At 35.8% G+C, this 22547-nt stretch overlaps 1 protein-coding gene across 13 annotated transcripts in view; it reads right to left on the bottom strand.

Moving 5' to 3' along the window:
• Positions 1-22547, bottom strand: part of PMS1 (PMS1 homolog 1, mismatch repair system component) — an 87896-nt gene that overhangs the window by 43441 nt on the left and 21908 nt on the right. For all 13 annotated transcript variants that reach the window (XM_045806314.2, XM_045806313.2, XM_045806312.2 and 10 more), the window contains 2 exons: positions 18997-19099; positions 9747-9910 (listed from right to left, as the gene is read on the bottom strand). In XM_045806314.2, coding sequence (XP_045662270.1) covers positions 9747-9910; positions 18997-19099 — 267 coding nt within the window. The remainder of the gene's footprint in view (positions 1-9746; positions 9911-18996; positions 19100-22547) is intronic.

The following is a 22547-nucleotide window of genomic DNA, read 5'->3' as shown; positions in this document are numbered from 1 at the left end:
AGGCATTCCTAAAATTCACTACTAGAAACACTAATAATACAAATAAAAAATGGGCTAAGAACTTGATAGACATTTTTCCAAAGAAGAAAATACAAATGGCCGACCGATATGTGAAAAAATGCTCAATTTCACTAATCATCAGGCAAATGCATATCAAAACTACACTGAAATATCACCTCACACCTGTCAGGATGTCTATTATCAAAAAAAGAAAAGACAAATATTGGGGAAGATGTGGATAAATTAGAACCCGTGTATACTATTCATGGGAATGCAAATATAATGGAAATAGGATGGAGATACCTCAAAATATTAAAAACAGAACTACCATATGATCTAGCAATCCAATCTCATGCCAGAATATTTATTCAAAGTAACTGAAAGCAGGCTCTGAAAGAGATATTAATATTAGCACTCCCACATTCACTGCAGCACTACTTACAATAGCTAAGTTGTGGGAAAAACTTAAATGTCCACTGATGGATCAATGATTAAAGAAAATGTAGTATATACATTTGACAGAATATGATTCAGCCTTAAAAAAGAAAGATATTCTGCAATATATGACAGCACAGATGAATCTTAAGGATATTATGCCAAGTGAAATAAGCCAGTAACAGTAAGACAAAAACTATATGATTCCATTTATAGGAGGTATTTAAATAGTTCATAGAATCAAAAATTGGAATGGTAGTTATCCAGGGGAAGGGGGAGGGGGAAATAGGGAGTTACTAACGAATGGGCATCAAATTTCAGTTAAGCACAATGAAGAAGTTCTAGAGATCTGCTGTATAACATTGTACCTCTAGTCAACAATACTGCACTGTACACTCAAAATCTTAAGGAGGTAGCTCTCATGTTAAATGTTCTCAACAAAATAATGTTTAGAAAGAAAGAAAAAAGACCAAATCCACAGATTCTGAGCTTCCAACACTCCCATCAGCTGGCTCCCTGGTACTTCCCTGATGGTATTTCTCTTCCCATACATCCTGTATTATTCAGATAAGTGTCCCAATAATAACATTATTTTTCTAATTTTGTGCCTGCTTTTAAAAAACAAGCAGTAAGTTTAAAGGCTAACAAGTAATATCCGGCCTAGAAAGGATTAGCTTTTCTTTCTTAATTGACTAGTTAACAAAACATCTACTCATGAGGTAACAAAACTTCACTTTAAAACTTCACGTTTTGTTTGATTGTATTAGCTTTTTAGAGTGAAACCAAAATTATGTCAGAATAATACCCATGAAGGTAACTACATTTTATTAAAAGTGAAAGTCACAGGGCACCTGGGTGGCTCAGTCAGTTACGCATCTGCCTTCACCTCAGGTCATGATCCCAGAGTTCTGGGATGGAGCCCCACATTGGGCTCCCTGATCAGTCTGCTTCTCCCTCTCCCTCTGCCTGCCTGCCATTCCCCCTGCTTGTGCTCTCTCTGTCAAATAAATAAATAAAATCTTTAAAAAAATAAATAAAAGTGAAAGTCAGATGCACCCATCCAGGGGTAAAAAAGGGGTAGTGCCTTACCATTTTCCTGGGCATGTAAATTAAATAAATCAGACATCCTCAAATCTTTTCATTTTCCACATGCAGTCAGTCTCATTGATTCTTCCTCATAATAGCCATCACAGACACCCTTTGCTTTCTATGCCCTATGTATTTATCCTAATTCAGGCCCACAGTGCCTAGACTTTTGTTATAGCTGTAACACTCGCTGCTTAAAGCATCCTATACTTCCCTGCACACTACTGCCAAACTGTTAGTTAACACCTTGACCAAGTCACTTCCCTACTCCCAATTTTCTATTAAAAAAAAAAAAGCAAAAAAGATTCAGCTTAACATTCAAGACCCTTTATAATCTAGCCTCAAATTATCTTTCATTATCTTCCCCTACTCCTTTGTACAAAATACCTGACTCACCCAAACTGACTTGTCTCTAAATGTGCTCTGCACTTACCTACCTATACCTTTAATGTTCACACTATTTCTCTACCTAGAATGACCTTGATCCATTTATTCACATTAACAAATTCTAAACTATATTAGCAAATACTGTAATAGAATACCCCTATGACTCACCCACCTGGCGGGGGGGGGGATTCTAGGTGAGATCACTTTTACAGGTTGTGTCTACTTCACTGAATCAATAACACCTACCTGTGTCTTGTGACCAAAGTTAGCTCTCCCTCTTCTGAGACTTTCTAGAAGTACCCAGAAAGAAAAGGAAGTATGTTAGATCTAAGAGCTGATATTTGCTATTTTGCCACCTCTCTGTTCCAGCTGCTGTCTTTAACCCTTAGCGACCACATCTGCCAGTATCTTAAATGCTTAAATACCTATGTTCATGATCTAGAATGCACTAGGGCCACCCATGCGATGAAACACTCCTGTCCTCCATGCTCTGAACCCTTGATTACATTCATGTACCACAAATTTTTTGAGCACTTATGTGAAAGACTACTGTAGGCTCTAGGAATACAGCAGTGAAACAATAGTAAAACACCTTTACCCTCATGGAAATTATATTCTAGAGAAGAGAAAGGCAGTAAATCAAGATAAGTATAGTATATAACATATGAGATGGTGATAAGTTTTAAGAAGAAAAATAGAGCAGGAAAATGTGTGTGGGGTAAGGGAAATGGGTGCGATTTTAGGGTGGCTAAAGAAAGCCTGAGGAGTTTGAAAAGCTGAGACTGAGCCAGATATACAGAAAAGCGTTCTACGCAAAGAAACTATAAATACAAAGGTCCTGAGTTGAAAGTATCACTGACAAGGTCAAGGAACACAAGGAGGCTAGTTCAGCTGAAGCAAAATGAGTGAGAGGAAAGAAAGAAAGGAGATCAGACATCTATAACAGGGATAAGCAAACTACAGCTCAAGGGCTGAACTGCCTTTAAATTTTTTTTGAAGTTTTACTTCTGTGGTTGCTTTCTTGCTACAACAGCAGAGCTGAATAGTTGTAAAAGACTGTATAGCCCACAAACTGCAAAATATTTACTATATGGCTCTTTATAAAAAAAGTTTACTTACCCCAATGTAGAATTCATAGGACATTTTTATAAAGGCTTTGATGTTGCTGAGAGGGAAACTCATTAAAGAGGAGTTGCATGACCTGACTTACATTTTTATGGGGTTACTCTAGCTGTTAGGCTGGAAATAGACTGAAGACAGCAGGAAGGAAATGGGGAGATCCAATTAGGATGCTATTACAAAAATCCAGGTAAGAGATGATGGTGGCTTGGACCACAGTGGTAGTCACAGACATAGTACAATCTAGTTAATTTTACATATATTTTGAAGGTAGACCTACAGAATTTACTCTTGAATCAAACTGAGAATCAGTAACCAAGCATAATCCTAAGGCTTTTGGTTTGCCAAATGGAAAAACAGTTCTCATATACTGATGGGAAGGGATGTGGAAAAAATAGTTCCAGGAGAGGAGATACAGAGCTCAGTTTTTGACATGTTAAATGTGAGGAGTCCATTTTTACTAAAATATGCAGAGGGATTCTGGGTGGTGATCTGAGTTTACAGTTCAGGGGTGAGTTGTAGAAAGGAGATAAAAATTTAGGAGTCATCAGTGTATAAATGATACTTAAAGTCATTAGACTGAATAAGCACACTAAAAAAATGAAAACAATATAAATATGTATACATACATAAAAGAAACTAAATTCCAGGATGCCAGAAGTTTATAAGTTAGGATATGAAATGGAACTAGAGGACTGATAACAAATGGTAGAAAGAGAGATAGGAAAAAAACAAGGTTGTAGACCTAGAAGCCAAGATAAAAAGTGTTTCGAGGATGGGAAGATCAACTGTGGCAAATGCTAATAAGTAAGAAAAGGACGGAGACGTGACCATTGGATTTAGCAATCTGGAGGTCAACAGTGACCCTGACAAGAACAGTTTTAGGAGAGTGGTAGAGAAAGCCTGAGAGAAAGTGGGTTCAAGAGAGAATGGGAGGACAGTAATTGGAAACAATGAATAAAGACAACTATTTCAAGAAGTGAAGGAATCGGTTTTTCCTAGGAACATGGGGAGTACATCCATAGTGATGGAAGGGAAGGTTGAATATATGAGCAAAACTGCAAATGGGTGGTTTGTGGAAGTTCTCTTTTTATTGCCTCAATTTTCTCACTCAAATAGGATGCAAGATCTGATGACAGTGACGACAGAGAAGACGGTGCTGGCTGTCTGTCTGGGACCTCGCCATTCAATGTGTGGTGCACGGACCAGGAGCAACCACGTCACCTGGAGACTTGTTGGAAATGTAGAATCTCAGGTTCTCCCTAACCTACTAAATAAGAATCGGCATTTTAACCAGATCCCAGGTGATCTGCATGCACATTAGTCGGTTTAAAGCACTGATTTAGGGGGCGCCTGGGTGGCTCAGTCATTAAGTGTCTGCCTTCAGCTCAGGGTGTGATCCCAGAGTCCTGGGATCAAGCCCCACATCAGGCTCCTCTGCTAGGAGCCTGCTTCTTCCTCTCCCACTCCCCTGCCTGTGTTCCCTCTCTCGCTGGCTGTCTCTCTCTCTCTGTCAAATAAATAAGCAAAATCTTAAAAAAAAAAAAAAAAAAAGCACTGATTTAGGAGACCAGGAAGGAAAATGCACTAGAGAAATACAGTATAACTACCAGGCAGCACTAAGATTAGTAATCATGGATTTAAAGTGGTACTACTTAGGATGGGTGTGTGTTTTCTTTCAGCACATTCTGCTTGGTTCAGGCACCAAGAAGACAAAAAGATGGCTTTAACCAGGATTTGATTAGTCAAACAAGTACAGTTCAGTGAGAGAAAAGCAATGATAATTATCGATCTTGCAATTTAAGAAGAGAACTGAAGATATCACAGTTAGAAGACAGTAAGATCAATGGATCACAGGTCCAGCAGAGTCTGAAGACTGTTGGAGGGAGTAAGCTGGAGAGACAGAAAGTGATGATCAGAGAGTGAAATATTTAACACTGAAATTATGGAGAAGGTGCAGTTTTTGGCAAAGAGAAGGTCTATGGTATAGTCATGGGAATTAATGGCTGACGTAGGGTGGAGAAAAAAACATCACTGGAGAAAAGGTAAAAGATTTGAGAAGCTAGGAAGGACTGTGTGGATACTGAAATCACCAGAGTGATAGTGATCTAGGAATTTAAAGAACTGAAATTCAAATCTGAATAAGATTTTGGGTTGGAGAGGAAAAAGAACAGTCTGGAAGTTGCAATGAGGCACAGTGAGGTGAGGAACAGGAGAGAGAAATCAGTCACCATTTGGAAGGACAGCAGAAGATATAGTGTTCTCAGGGAAAGCCAGATTTCAGAGCAAGAAGTTCAAAGAAAAGCCTAAGGACACAGGGATTTTACTCATGACTAGTCATGAAATGGGGCATTTCAGGACATGGGGATGTGTGAGAGACGGAGTTAGAGAAAGCAATGATTTGAATGAGAAAAAGAGTCCAGGGCAACTGGGTGGCTCAGTTAGTTAAGGCTCTGCCTTCAGCTCACTCAGGTCCTCATTCTGGAGTTCTGGGATCGAGCCCCCGGTCAGGCTCCCTGCTCAGGGGGAGTCTGCTTCTGTCTCTGTGCCCCCGGCCCCAGTCATGATCTCTCTCTCTCTCTCTCTCAAATACATAAATAAAATCTTAAAAAGAGTCCAGGGTAATAAAGGGATGAGTTGAGAGACTCAGGCTTCTTGGGCTGATTGACATAAATGAGAATAAAAACATGACGTGATTAGGGCTGGTAGTCCGAAAGCACTTTGTAGTTGCAAGACTCTGACTTTTAAGGGAAAGGGTAGAGAGGTCTTGCCAGGATTGAGAGTTCTGGGAATCCCAGCTGAAACTTCCAGACAAAAGCATGGAGGAGAGAGGGATGATTTTGTTCTCAGAAGTAAAGATTTCCTAATGGTAACTGCCAATGAACATCTATACCCCATTGCTCTGGGCTCTCATCTGGCTCCTATCAATAAAAATCTAAGAAGTTTTCCTTTCTACATATTAGATACCTTCCCTCACTCATAGGAATTTTTTTCAGAGATTTTGCTGAACCTCTCTTGCCTTTACTGCCTTTATTTAGTACAGAACTGCATCCCAACTATAAAGAGGATTTAAAAGTTTCTTTCCATAAAGCTCTTAGGCCTCAGGCAAGTTTTCTAAATGTTTTGTGACAGGTAAAGCGATGCTTCATCTGTTCAGAGCAAGAGAGAACTTTTGTTTATGGGCTCAAACCTATCTCTGCACACTGATCTACCCCAGCCAAGACATTTGCTAAACAAAACAAAACAAAATCCACACAAACTTTCAAGGTTGGAACTGGAAGAATTAATTTCTTCATAAGAAAAGAGCATTTGAACCAAAGTCCTGAACTGGAATTTCTTGTTGACTATACTGCCTCCATAACCTTGCTTGGGATGTGGGAGGGGGTTAACCCTTTAACACTGGTCCAACTGTGGACTTTTTCTTGATTCTGTACAGCTGAAACAAAATAGAGACATTTAACAATATTTGAGTAAAAGGCTAAAAGTACTGCAAAAAAGAATAAAATGAACAGAGAATTACAGGCTTCCACTTTTTATCTTGTTTATAACCTAATAAACATGTCCCTTTTTTATCATTCTTGGTCACCTGCTTCCTCCCAAATCTTCAGCCACCACCACAGAAGAGTCTCTCTCCCTCCTACAGACCCAGAGAACTATATGTCAAGAGAGAGCCACTACACTCACTACCAAATCTCTATGACCACTTTCCTGGGTTTCTGTTCCTTGCTAAGGTCCTGCCTCTTCCTGGAGTGACTGATGCCAGATATTCAACTTTTTGAAGCTGTGCCATCATTCTTCCAGACCTCAAAAATAAATAAGCTGATCCCAATAAGCCTTAACACTCATGTGACATGGAGGAGGGGTAGGTGGGTGGGAAGTCATTCCTTAAATTACTTCTCTCTTATAACAGTAAAACCCTTGTATCAGTGATAATCCAATTTAGCTTTTGCAATACAGTGGGCTTCTAATTATCAAGACAAAAGTCAATTCAAAACAATTTTTAAAACCACAAATATCTTAGGCAGAAGAAAATATTCACAAAAATCAACAAATATGAAGTATGAAAGTATTCCTTATTTGAAAACATAATTTAACATAATATTCTGAACTAGTTGTCTACAAAACATTCATGCACATATGAGATAGCTAGAATACTGAAGTAGTTTCAGACATTATCACATTGAGAAAAACTTTTAATTCCAGGAAATAACTACTTTATAAATGAAAATATACACAGCAGGACCTCACAGGAATTCAGCTATTACAACAAAAGCTAAATACTATAGTGCTTTTTAAGGAATGGCTCTAGCAATTTCTCCAAATAATATCTACTTTAAATAAAGTCACTGAATCCACTTGTAAATTATTTCCCTTTGGCTGTCTCATTATTCAATATGCTTTCAAGGAACATGGTGATGAAAGAAGAAAAATACCTCTTTCTAACATAACCATACTGGCAAGAACATCAACATTATCAGTATTCAAAGAATGTCTTGGCAGGTTAAACCTTCATAAAAAGAAGGAACACTATCTAATCCAAGATGTCAAAATAGCAATAGTACTTCTCATATTATGTGCAATATGATTGTTTGTTTCTAAAGAAGAAAAAAACTTCAAAAAAGGATGTCAATATTGTCATGTGTAAATTTTAGGCAAAGGCAAAAAAATTCTTCAGAAAAGCACATAAAGAATGATAAACATGTTTAAAAGAAAAAGGCAAACAGCAGAGCAGGACTCAATGTTCAAAGAGATTTATGACATGTGCCACTACTATTCTGGGAGGTTTAACAATATATTTCAACATTTGAGGCAGAACAGTACTATTAAGAAACAAAAGTGGAATAATAATTAGTACAAAGAGAAAAAAGCTTGAAAACAGATTACTTATTCTAATTAAGTCCTTGATTTCCTTGTGTAGTAATAGCTAATACTTAATTTTAAGATTTTTTATAATCTTACATTATTTTCATGGTATAATACTCTCAGCATACTCTTTAGGATTTGAATTGCATCTGAAATTACTGAAGGATATCAAGGGACTTGTGTTTGTTCAATATCAGTTCAGATGTGCAGTCCTCCAAAAATAATAAAATGCAGCATTTTATAAAATACTACTTTCCAGTCTCATAATGCATGCACTGATGATCTTATAAATGGTTGGGAAAATTTATATAAACTTATCCAAAACTTAGAAAATATGTATTTGACTTTAAATACTCATTTCCATTATATGAAGCAGAAATCTTGGTTTAATTTAGTATTATTTTCTCATACTCAAAACATTTCTCTTTATAATTGCTTTTCTTTTAAAAATATGTAGTTCCTATAATCATATCATTCCTATCACTTTTTTCATATATTTTCCCTTCCTGACCACTTATTCTTCTGTCCTTGATCTTTTTTTAACTTGGGTACATTTAATTTTTAATTGCTAAATGTCCTTTGGATCAAGAGGTCATGGGGTTATTTATACTAGCAGGATGAGCCTCCATCCGTCAACATCCTGAGGAATCATAGCATGGTAGAGCTGGAAGAGATCTCAAGGTATCATGTGGTTGAGCTCTATGGCAGCAGGAACAGGTGGCTGACTAATCTTAATGTTCTTCTTTCTTTTTTGTTTTTTTAAGATGATCAGAGATTTTGATCATAAATATTCTACCACAGCTTGGTTTAATACAGAATCATCTTAATAACAAGTAAATAGACATAGAGTAGAAGAAAAAAAACTGGAGGGTTCTGACCTCAGTACTATTACTTATTATAAAATATAAAACAATTTCTTTGATTACTCTGAGCTTCAGCTTCCTCATACAAATAGAGATAATGCTGCCTAACTTACAAAGTTATTGTAAGTGTTCTGAACCCTGGAACAGAACTATATAAATGTAATGTAGTATTAAAATGGGAAAACAAGACAGTAGAGTGTAAAGAGCCTGCACTCTGCAGGCATGTTAAGTTTCTAATCCCATCTCAACAATTTAGTAGCTGTGCGGCACACAGTTTTAAACCCCTCTGAGTTCAGTTTAGAGGACAACAGTAAATTAACGTGTCCACCTCACTTAGTTGTTGCTGTGGATTATAGAAGCCTAATGGACTTAGGATATGATGTAGCATTGCATAGGCCCTCAATAAATGTTAACTCTCAACTCCCCATAAGGTTTCCATACTTCTGCCGTGTGGTCCTGCTCTCCTCTCATTAAATATTTCAAGTGCACATGTGGAACTTTATGAAAAACAGAATAATCAGAAAATACATAAACTGTTCTTTCCACCAAGATTCATCAAGCAAGAATTTCTTCATCAGCCTCGCTTTGAAAAATGAAAAGAAATGAGGTAGAGCTTCCTTAAAAAAACAAAAAAAAAAACCTCTTCCAAAGAAAAACCTATTTGTAATAGGTGAAAAATGTCACTAAACTGTGAACTTCTTAAAGGAGAACACGTCTTACTCATCTTCATATCTGGGAAACACTCAAACATTTCTTGGATGTCTACTGGCAGAATCACTGATCTCAGAAATTAAAAAATGAAAGGTTCAATCAGATTTCATTTAGGTATCAGATAAGAAAGTAAAGATGCTCTTTATATAATAAAGATAAAACTAAAGAAATGTAGACATATTTTTGCAAGACTTTACATATCTGATTTAGATAAAATACATTGTCCCTTTATAATAATATATCACATACCAAAAAACACTATAGAAGCATAATAATGCTTACCTTGTTATGTATTAAAACAATCCTTAAGTCAGGTTTAAGTATACCATAGCTTATGAGGAGATCCTGGACCTTTTTTATTTCATCTTTACATTTTTTAGCAGTTGAGTAGAACTGCTTTCTTACAGGTAGATTCTTAAACAGTTTTAAAGCAGTTACAGTTGTACCTGTTGGCAGATAAGAAGAAAGCACATTTAGATGTGAAAAAAACTTCACAAATCTTCAAATCTATATACACCAGTATTTAACCCCTTCTATCACTGAAGGCCAGTCCACTCCCAACCTTGGGAACCCAAAGGTGGCTCAATTTTGCAATCTATTCTGATCCTTTGCTAGACTGCTCTATTTGTCACTGGACTGGCCTGGCCAAGTATGATCTCTTCTGTGTAATCAAAATAAGAATAATCTTATTTCTACCACCACAGAGAAACATGGGCTCACTAGAATATAGTATGTTAAGAAATCTGCTGATATTCAGACCACCTGGGAATGAAGCTTATTCTACACCTTAAAATATAATATATAGGTGGCATAAGGCTAAAAATGCAACAAATATGAAAGTTCCAATTACTCCACAAAGAATTCTTACCTGAAATAATATCTAACTGCCTGGTTTAACTTCATCTACTGAACAACAAATATTCAAAACACAGGATTATCTAACACAAAGGATTTCTTTTTTACTAGTCAAGTTATTTAACTACAAAGTTGAATAAAGGCAAAAAAAAAACTATACTGCTTATTAGGTTAATAATCAGCTTTTACTTAAAAAAACACACAAAATTAGAACTGGATATTTTCTCATGACTATAGCATAAGTGTGTGTTTTTCAAATACTGAAGAACTTTTAAAACCACCAGTCACCAGCTAATCTGGACGTAGTAAATCAATCTCCTCATGTGATTCTAATGAATGTACCGCCAGGGTTGAGAAATAAAACACTGAGGAATCAAAAAATCAACTTAGTGTACAGTTTTCAACCACGGCACTACTGACACTTGTTGAGGGGGCTGTCCTATGCATTGCAGGTTGTGTAGTTGTACCCTTGGCCGCTACCTTCTAGCTGCCAGCAGTACCCAACCCAGTCGTGACAATAAAAACCTCCCCACACATTGCCAAATGTCTCATGGGAGGCAAAATTACCTTCGGTTAAGAATCACTGATTTACTACATAGCAACTAGCATTTTTTAAAAAAGGTAAAATAAAATAAAGTCTTGAATAAACAAGAACAGGAAATAGAGTGCATCACACATTATAAGTGTATATACTATATCAAGAATTTTTTGCTTTGATTAGATTTGTATGAACTAGGTTGCTATTAAAATGTATTTCTCATTGTGAGGGAAAGTCAGAAAGGCTAGAAGTTGCTGCAATAGGTCAATCTTTGACTTACTGCTCATAACAAAGGGCAAAAACACATGGATGGCAAACACGAGGGAAATATAAGACTTAGAAACCCAAGCATAAAATCAGAGGAGTTCCAGGAAGAAAAAAACAAACAAATGGAGAATCAATAAATAAACATAAGAAAATTTTCTTGAGTTAAAGTCTTGGGTGCAGACTTCAAGAGCTTACTACAAGTAGGAATACACACATACACATATATATAAAGACACCGCATTTCACCTGGAAATCCTACATTTTAAAGGTAAGGAAAAAATTTTACAAACTTTCAGGGAGAATAATTTCCTTATGAGGAAAGACTAGCATCAAATTTTTTAACTGTAAAACCAGAAGACAATCTACAGACGACTGAGGGGTAATCAAGAAACCTACTACACCCACTTGAGCTAGGTACAAGGCAAAATGAAGACATTTTTGAACTTGCAAGAATATTACCCAAGTACATTTAATGTACTTGGAGGATAAACACTGGCTAGATGAGAATTACACCAAAACAGAAGTTTCATGACAAAAGAAGATGAGAAAATAAACTTGGTGAGCAAAGACTCTAAGCCAAACATAAGATGGCAATGTGGCTGGAACATGCAATGCAACGGTTAAATAGGGATTACTGAAACAAAAGATAATGTAGGAGAGAGCCTAACAGGAGCATGGAACTCACTGTTTTAAACTATTAATAATAATACTGGATAACTGGAGTAAAGGGGTTGGGAATAAAGAGGGCTAAAGCTTATAGCTATATAACCTTGACTGTGGCTATCTCCTTTCCTACCAATGTCCTTCCCGCTGCTCTGTCCTCCAACACATCATACTTGTTTCCACCTCAGAGCTTTTGCCCATGTTCTTTGCCCTACTCTTCGCATGGCTAACTCTTTTATCAATCATCAGATCTCAACCTAAGTATCACTCCTTTAAAGGATCCACCCTGAATGCCCTATCAAAGACTGGTTCTCCCAAACTGAAACCATGTTTTATTTCTTCCTAGAAATTATCAATATTTGAAAAAACTTGTGTCTGCCTCCCCTCTTAGAATACAAGAAGCATGAGAGCAAGTGACTGTCTACCATGTTTGACATAACATTCCCAGCACCTCAATGACTAATAACTCGTAGGCATGTAACAAAAAATTTTTGAATAAACAAATGAATAGAAATGCATGCATAGAAATGAATGCATAGAAGAAACAAAGACAAATAGGGTAGTAAGAATAAACTTCATATTTGTTTGGATTGTTTCCTTAGTTATAAGGGACACATGGTATTTTTGTAATTTTTGAAAGGGAATTCACTAAAAGAAAAAAATCCAAAATGTTAGGGAAAAAAATCATGCGCAAAAAACCCAAAGGAAAAGCTGTATTTCTATTTTGCTCACATGTGATGTTTTTCTTTTTCTTTTCTCTTGATCAGGTATTTCATCGGCATATTACATAACTGACAATTTAATTAAAAACAATATTTTTTTTGCTTTCCTCCGTTTTTATGTAGGGTATTTCACAAATAAAACTAAAGTCCTTGGATCCCCACTTGTAACACTGTGGTGCTACTATTCTCTGCCTTAGTTAAGTAAAAAGGCCACTGCCAAGTTTTGAGGTGAAGTTGACAGAGAGCAAGGAGTGCACACAGCCCAACAATCAAAACAAGCATGCACTCTGCCTCCCTGCTAAATAGAGCACACACTTACAGCAGAATTTATATCAGATTCTATAATCAGAGACCTTCTATGCCTTTTTCTCATTTCACTCTATGTTCTGCCTAGATATTTCCTTCACTCCCACAGCTTCAACTACCACCTATATGCCAATGACTCTTTTGATCAAAGTTTTAAGAAACACCACAGTTTTATAAATCTCTGAAAAAGAAGAACATTGCCAATTAAATCATGATATACAATGCCTTGACAACAGTCCTGTGCAACACATGAATTAGCCTAGTCACACCAGCCTCTCACTGCTTAGACATTACTTTTAGCTATCCCCACAGATACGGCAATTTCCTCTGGTGTGTTTAATTTCAATTGAAGCATGTGATAGCAATCCTTTTGTACTTAACCCAGCTTTTTTCACTTGTGTCTAATGTCTCCTTTTTAGAACTCATAAAGGATTTGTTTTTGCAAGAAAATATTTCTGAAACTGTTGTTTATTCCTGCAATCAACACATGAATTACCAATACACAAAATTTCCTGTCCAAAAAGGATCTGGGGAGGCCATTAATTATAAGCCACAACCTGTTTTCAGAGATGTCAAAATGTGACAAAACATGCATCTTAGAACTAAGATATATTATCTGAGACCTACGGCGTTCAAGTTACATATAAATGCTTATTCAATATCATCACATGGATGTCCCAAAGCCACCTCAAACCAACCACATCCAGACCTGAACTCACTATTTTCCTCCATGAGTCTGATACTTGTACCTATTCTCTTTCTCATATAACATTGACATCCAACAGTTTGCAAAGGCAGATATTCTAGCTTTAACTGATTCTTCCCTCTACCTCTTACTGCATATGTCTTCTAGGCCTACCTATTCTATCCTAAAAATCTCTCTCAGATCTATGTCAAGTCCCGGGGTGCCTGGGTGGCTCAGTCATTAAGCATCTGCCTTCGGCTCAGGGCGTGATCCCAGGGTCCTGGAATCGAGCCCTGCATCAGGCTCCCTCCTCCACTGGAAGCCTGCTTCTTCCTCTCCCACTCCCCCTGCTTGTGTTCCCTCTCTCGCTGGCTGTCTGTCAGATAAAGAAATAAAATCTTAAAAAAAAAAAAAATCTATGTCAACTCCCTTTCCTTCCTTCAAAACTTAGTTCAAGATGACACTTCTTATAATAAGATATAATTTATGGTATTATAATGTTCTGCTAGTTAATTTTGTAAATAACATATTTGCCCTCTACCTAAAAAGTTTCAGTGGCTCACTGTTGGTTATAAGAAAAGGTATAAACTTTTACTTTCGGTTCTAGAAATTGCACTTGGTTCTTTCTTAGAGTTCCATTTCTCTACTGAAATTCTCCACCTTTTTACCAATTTTGACCATCTTTTCCTCTAAATTCTCTAACATAGTTATTTTAAGTTCTTGTCTGCTAATTCATACATCTAGGTCATGTTTGTGTTTACTTATGTCATTTTTTTCTCTTGATTTTAGGTTCCATTTTCCTTATGTTTCTCAGTATTTTTGTTTTTGCCAGACATTGCTTACAAAAGAAAAATAAATACTTAAGTAGATAATATTTTCCCCCAGAGAAGGCACTTCATTTCCTCTGTCAAGCAGCTAGAGTGACAAGAGGATCTCTTCAATATAATTAGGAATGTAACTGGGTTGGAGCTGAGCTATCCCTTTATTTAGCTCTAGTTCACTTTCAGTTTCAAATGTCTTAAGGATGGAGGGGGTAGAGCTCAGGGGTAGAGCATTTGACTGCAAATGTCCTAAGGATGGAATCAGGTCTTCTCCTCTAGCAAGGCTTTGGGATCTAAGCACTGCAAGACATTAAGATCTTTGTTTCTTTTAGCTCAATCCCAATTTTCTTTATCACTGCTTACTCAGCAAAAGTCCTGATGAGATTTGGCATCTGGGGTGAACCAGCTTTGTGTTTGGGGATCCCATCCTCCAATGTGTCATGTCAGCTCACATGTGGCTATTAAAAGTTCAGCGGGTTTCTTCTAGGTCCATAAAAGATCCTTTATCCACAACGGAGACCACCTATGCCTCCAGACTCAGTTAATGCTCTCAGAGATGCAAGTAGCTGCCAGTCTCTTCTTGTCTAGGAAGGGTTATCTTTCTCTTGAACTTAGTTCATTTAACTTCCTTCCCCACCCCCTGCCCCCAAGTTTTCATTTAAATTCCAGTTAGTTAACATAGAGTGTAATATTAGTTTAAGGTGTTAGATTTAGTGATTCATCACTTACATACAAAACCCAGTGCTTACCACAACACACGCCCTCTTTAATACCCACCATGTATTTAACCCAACCGCCCACCTACCTCCCTTCCAGCAACCCTCAGTTTGTTCTGTATAGTTAAAGAGTTTCTTTTACAGTTTGCCTCTCCTTTTTTCCCCCTCTGTGTTCATCTGTTTTGTTTCTTAAATTCCATATGAGTGAATCATACGGTATTTGTCTACTTTGTGACATAGTTCTTCAATGGGTTTTAAAAAAATACAAGTTTTTAAAAGTATGTGCTCTTTCATCATTCCTCTCTTGCTGCAAGGTTAAACTCCCACCCCTTCTTACCTACCATCTTCAAACTCAAATGATAACTTTTCTGAAAGATTCCCTAACCTTCCTCTAGGCAACTGGTGGCTTCTATTTGCTGTCATTCCTTATTCAGTCATCTGTGTTCTCCACTACTCTGTCAGTTCCTTTAATTCATCTGTGTTCTCTACTGGCTGTGACAAATATAATGGCATATATTGTAGCTGTGGACAGACAGATGGTGAGAAGGCAGGCAGGCAAAAATCAGTAAAGCAGAATATAAATGTGTTTATGAAAAGAAAAGATACCTGTTGGCTTTTAAATATGTTATACATGAAAGATCACACTATAATTAATCCATATATTGAAAAATTATTGCTTCAGCAGTTAAAAATGTTCTCTTAGAGCAAACTGAGAATTACCAATAAGCCAAGATTATATATGTTTGAATAAAATTTAATGATGGTAAACTTTGCTGATTCTACATAAAAGGTGTATCCTTAAAAAAAGTACCAAGTAATATTGGCCAATAGGGAAGAGGCCCTAGTACTATCATATTTTACAAGAGAACTGCTCACCTCTCTAACTTTAGCACATTCTACAAACACCAGAATTAAATTGCAGTCCTATAGTATGGCTCCCTGTTATATTTTTACATAACCCTATGTTATGCCATTTATAAGGGCAGCTATTTATATTCCTAATGTAAAGAGGTACGGTTGCTTGAATGTTTCAAACTTTTCTTAAACTATTTAATGAGTAATGTTTCATTCTCCAGATGAAAAAATCTTCCAATACATGCACAATCATACCTAGCAGGGATTTACAAAGTACATGATGCTCTACTCTAATAACAGGGTAAGGAAAGGAACTACCCTGATTACTTTAAATATACTACTTTTGATATCTGAGAAATTCCTAAGGCAGAAGTACGAGGAGGTGTTAAAAGAACTTGTCCAGGAGGGTATATCAATTTAGAAGCTTATACTGATTAGGGTAAAGGAAATAGAAGTGATGACACAAAGAAGATAGGATTAAAACAAATAATTTAGTAAGTTACTGGTAAAATAATTTAAAAGCTGGGGATTTATTTTTACATTTGTTAATTTTTTTAATTTCTTAAAATAGAAGTGAACAGAAGGGTAATTTAAAATGACATACTATTAAACACATATATCATTTTAAATGGTTGAATTAATCCATAAAACAAATACCTACACCCAGAAAAACCAGAACTGGAATCTCCAGGCAACTATTTTTAAACATTTTAAGTATGTTTTTTTAAAGGGGTAACAAATTTTCCAATGCCTAAAAAAGATTTTGCTGTAAGCTGTCCCTGCATCTACAGTTAGGCTGTCTACAGGTGTCATTATCCGATCTATCGGATGACATGAGGAGTAACTGCTATGACAAGGATGTTCACACCACTGCAGAAATTAATCTACAAGAACCCTAAATGCACATGTATTAATTAAGATGGTTGTACTGTAGTTTTATCTTACACAGAAAATATTTAAATGGAAGTTGAATGACAGCTGGTGCTGAAATGTGAGTCTGAGTCAATCACTCAAAAACTATCAGCACTGGGCAATATAAACGTAAAAGTCTTTTTGAAAGTGTTTGCAGATTTCTGTAAAATGTCCATCTACAGCAATTTGAAACTAAGAGCTTGATTTTTTGTTGCTTTCCTAGCCAATCAACTATAATTAGGAGATAAAAATGAATCATGAAAGGCAATTACTAGATTCACAACTAATCGCCTTCCAAGTACATTGTTTCTTAAGAAGAATATGCAAAAGAAAATAAGGATCATTTCTTGACTGCAGAAATTCTTTAATATGCATACCTAGTAGTCTCAGTGAAGTAGAAGACTTAGCAAAAAAAGAAAAATCAATCAGCAAATGGGCAAAGATCAGAGGGATTCCATATTAAGTATTGTTATTTCATAGTTCCCATGGAGATGAAAGTATGAGAAGAATGAGTGATGCAGAGCAACAGGCCATCCACATTAGATTGGCTACTGCTAAGACAAAAATAAATACATTAAGTTTTAAAAGGTGACTAGATTACTTCAAAGTACTCTACTGGATAGCCACCCAAATATCTCCTAATGGTTTCTTAATTTGAACTCCTAAAAACTGGAGTCAAGAGAATTTCTAGAAAGGGACCATACTAAAAAAACAAAAAACAAAAAACCCTTCTCTTTCCTAACCTTCAATACATAAAAAGAATCACAGTCTATTATTTTTAACTAAAATGTGTACAATATTATTATACATCAAATTAAACAGCTACTAAACGAGCTCATTTACCTGAATAAATGAGAAAAAAAGTGTATTTGCTTAAGAGTTCCTACTACTCTTTCCTTTGTGTGGATATAAAAATATTACTCTTAATAAGCAGGAATAATCAGTAACTAATTTGAAGATTTATAAAATAATAGAAAAAGTGAATTTGGTATCAGTACTAAGATATAAAGAAAAAATATATATACATTTTTTTAGATTTTATTTGTTTGAGAGAGAGAGAAAGCATGAGTGGAAGGGGGCAGAGGAAGAGGGAAGAAGCAGGCTCTCTGCTGAACAGGGATTCCCAATGTGGGGCTTGATCCCAAGACCCTGAGACCATAACCTGATATGAAGGCAGATGCTTAACCAACTGAGCAACCCAGGTGCCCCACAAGAAAATATATTTCAATGAAAAAAGATCGTAATCATTAAAAAAATAAATCCAATAATTCAATATTAAAATTGAAAGAAAAAGCTACAGAAAAAACATAGTACTTTAAATAAATTATAAGGGACACAAAATTAAAAAACGAATTTATGATACAAATTAGAAGAGAAGGGCAAACAGCAAGAAAAAAACACAGGTCCCATTCAGATCAAATAATTCTTTTGAACATAACTCTAAAGAGGTCATATCTTCAACATTTTTTCAACTTTAAACGTTCCATTACCAGAAGTTAGCAATATGAAAAAAATTAAGGGAGATACACGAAACTCAAGCCTGAAGAGATTTTCTTTTTCCTTGTAAGTGAATAGAGGAACTTAAAAACATAAGATGTCAATTAAAATGTAATAAAAATACGTACGTGTATAAAACACTAAAGAAATGTATTACAAATAGCAACAATAATTAATACATTTATTTGCTTCCAATAATACAGAAAGAGGAAGTAGATAAGGGTATTAGATGAAACAACATTAGCAATGGGTGGATGACTGTTGAAATTGAGTGATGGGTACACTATTCTATTTACTTGCATATACATTTGAAGTTTTCCATAAATATATTTTAATTATTTATTAATCACAGTATCTTGATGGTATGGTTTATTACCATGACTACCAAATCAATAATGTTTTAGGCATTTCAATAAAATATCATCCTTCACATATAAAGAAAACACTAATGATCCAATAATAGTAAAACTGTTCTTACTACAGTAGGGTGACTAATCCATATTTTTGTCCTAAGGCTTTTACAGTTCCTCTTGAGAACAATTTTAAGTATGTAAGAGATTGGTGACTAAAGTAAGGAAGTAAACTAGCCTTTATAAAGTCCAAACCTCAAGTAGCACATTTGAATTTAGGGAATAACAATTTTTTAAAAAAATAAATAAGACAGGAAAGGCAAAGATACAAAGCTACTCTCTCACCTTGACCAAGATGTGAAGGTTTCTGAGAAATTATGTGGCCGTTGCCATCCAAAACATACTGGGTGCTAAAATTATCAGAAGCTGTCCTTGTAGTAATTAAAACCTGGAATATAAAAAAAAAGCCACTAATAAAATTATTATTTTAGATACTGCAGTAGACTCATTATCAAATCAGATTTAAAATAATTATACATTTACTAAAAATTGAAAAAAGTTTTACTTGTTAAGCTCTTATGACCACTTCTCTTGTAATATTCCCTTAGAGTTATACTAATAATAGGCTACCTTGTATTTTTTTTAGGCAAATTACTGATCTTTGAGTATTTAACTTTAATTAAAATACTCATACACAAATCAGTATATCTAAGATGGCTGTTTGTATTTTGTAACTTACATCTGTAAAATCAAATATTTTGACTGCATTAGGGAAACTTGATTTTTAAAAGACAATTCCCATAAATTTGTTGGTAATGTGAAAAATACTTCTGTAAAATGATCATTCCCTCCTTTTTATATTCTGTATAAAACTATACTTCTTTCAAGCTAATGGTTAAAACTAATAAAAAATATAAATCATACACATATATATTTATGGACAATTTTTTCTTAAAACCAAGCTTTGAACTATTTAAATGTAAATTTTCTATTAATTGAAAAACACTTTAGCATTAAGGCATGTATGGTATAAGAAAGGATTTCACTGACCATGAAAATATTCCCTAAGATGTTAGGGACAGAGATATAAATTTAAGAATATCTGCATTCAGGGTGCCTGGGTGGCTCAGTCGGTTAAGCATCTGCCTTCAGCTCAGGTCCTGATCCTAGGGTTCTGATTTCTAGCCCAGTGGCAGGCTTCCTGCTCAGCGGGAAGTCTGACTGTCCCTCTCCTTCAGCCCCTCCCCCCGGCTTGTGCTTTTTCTTGGTATGTCTCTCAAATAAATCTTTAAAAAGAAAAGAATAAGAATGTCTGCATTCTTTTGAGCTAGCCTCACCCTCGGCTTTTTGTTTACCTATTTTCTGAGATTAGTGGGAGTGTCTAACAATAGTAAACATTCCACTGTCAATAAATACCAAAGGTGGAGAGTGGGGGATGCTCTGGGAAAGCACAGTGGATTCTGAAAAAGGTAGCCACAATATTTTGTGAGCAATGATGACGCAAAATTGGAGAAATCTTTCTTGGCCATTCTTGGACTCAGCAGAGCTATGTAGTTTAGGAAGAAGCCACAAAGATCCAGCTCCACTGCTGGAACTCACCTAGATCCGCTTGGATCTACACTGGATTTGATGGTTCTGCCACCCTGTTCTAACCACGCACTGATTTACAGTAGGCCATATGGCTACAGAACATATGGGTACTATGCAGGAAATAGCAGAGTCATCCCAAAAATAGCTTCTCTAGCTCACAATACTAGTAGAATCTATTAGAATCTCTCTGAGGGTAATGTCCATCAAATCCTTATCAGGGGCACTGCCTCAAGCTGCCATTTCTATAATAACTGTTCTTTAAACAAGCTGCACCTAACACAAAGTTGTGAGCTTCTGTATAATCTTAAGTGATTTTTCTACTTCTTCCAAAAATACATTCTGTGGTTCAAAAGTTGTATAATTTTAAAAGTTTTCCTGATAACTAATCTTAATCTTCCCTGCTACATCCCAACTCTATTCCATCCAGTAATGAATTTTTCTAATAAAGTTTAAAACAAAGAATTTCTTTCCTATCTCTAGTTTAATTACTCTATGATTGTCCCTTTAAAAAATAATTCTACATTTAACCAACCACTTCTCAAAAATGCCAAGGTCAACTGAATTCTATTTCTATTCTCTAAAGAGCTAGCCACCTAGCCTAAGTTGGTGTCACAGAGCAAAAGTAGCCCTGGAACTCTGAGTTCTAGTACTAACTATGCCAGTGGCTTGTTAGATGGCCCTAAATAAATAATTACTCTATCACCTTTAAGGGGAAGGCAATGATAAGATGAAGATGATGCTAGTACTTTACAAGGCTATGTGGGTATTTGTTTTAACTACTTTTAAAGCATTTTATAGTTATTAACTTGTTCATCCTTTTTTTTTTTTTTTAAAGATTTTTTATTTATTTATTCAACAGAGACAGAGACAGCCAGCGAGAGAGGGAACACAGCAGGGGAGTGGGAGAGGAAGAAGCAGGCTCATAGCAGAGGAGCCTGATGTGGGGCTCGATCCCAGAACGCTGGGATCACGCCCTGAGCCGAAGGCAGACGCTTAACCGCTGTGCCACCCAGGCGCCCCAACTTGTTCATCCTTTAAACGTATTAGTTAATAGTAAATACACTCCAACCTGTATGAATAAAATGATGTGCTAAAAAAAGCAAAATAGGACCCTAGTGGTCACACTGTAATATTTGTATTAAAGTAAAAAAATAGAATACAATATTATTTTCCAATGTTAAATTCTTTTAAAATTAGAATGTGTAGGGTGCTATGAAAATTTATTTCGATAGGAAATGCTCTGCAATTCACTGTGAAAGACAGTGAAGGATAACACACAAGCATGTTTCACAAATTCATGAAATACAATGTGTTCCTCAGAGGAAGGAATTGTATTTCAAGAGTTTATTTCATCATATGACCCTGTGTCCTGGGCAGGAAACCTTTTTTTGGACTAGGCACAAGCTTAGAATGTGTTAGCTCTGCAACAGATATGTGTTAACATATCTGAACCTGTAGTAACTCCACCATTAGATGCATCTCTAACATTACAAATTATTACTTGTCTTCTTACTAGAGACATTAATGAACTGCGGCATAACGAATCTAGTGGTGTCAAGAGAAGAACTAAAGATTTATTTTAAGAATTTTAAAAAGAGCTTATTTTAAAAGGTAAAGTTTTAGAAGTTCTCAGAAAACCTTACAGATTATATTAGCTATTAGTTATTAAAAACTGACTTTTCAGTCCAGTAATTGAGTTTCAAGGAATTATAATACTAATACAAAGTTAAATTACACAAAAGCATTTAAACTTTAAATAAGCATAATTTTTCTCAATGTTTTAGATAAAACTAGAATTTAAAACTTATGTCCTATTAACTCATGCAAAAAAAAAAAAAGACCCTCTCCTGGCAAAAATTTATTTAAGATAATTATGTTAAAGTTTTGTTTTTATTTTTTTGCTGAATTTTGGATGAATACTTTGGCACAGAAACGGGAGTCTGAAAACTAAGATAAATCGTCTTCATGATCCAGGTGAAATATCAGTTTTGCCTGGATCACTGAAATGCTTTTTTTCTTTCTGCGTGTGAGTATGCCTGCCTGTGCATAGTTGTACACTAATATAGAGCTTTGACGTCAGAACCTTCTCCCGGATAATTCACTGTGGGAGACTAACAACAGGGAAATCTTGGCTCTCGGCTTTTCTCCTTTCAACAGAGTTGTATTACCTACAAGGAGGCTGCATTTAGAAAGCAGGATACCCCGCTGCTTCAAAAATTCCTGAGCCTATTCTAATTAAAGCTCTACCACCATGGCTTTAAAGAACATAGGATGTACCCTACAGTATGGAACAGGAGGGAGAAAAC

This window comes from Ursus americanus, chromosome 1 (assembly GCF_024610735.1).
Source record: "Ursus americanus isolate L20-20 chromosome 1, mUrsAme1.1.p, whole genome shotgun sequence".
Classification (NCBI taxonomy): Eukaryota; Metazoa; Chordata; class Mammalia; order Carnivora; family Ursidae; genus Ursus; species Ursus americanus.
The sequence above is the reverse complement of the archived record's forward strand: the minus strand, read 5'-3'. Positions and strand labels throughout refer to the sequence as shown.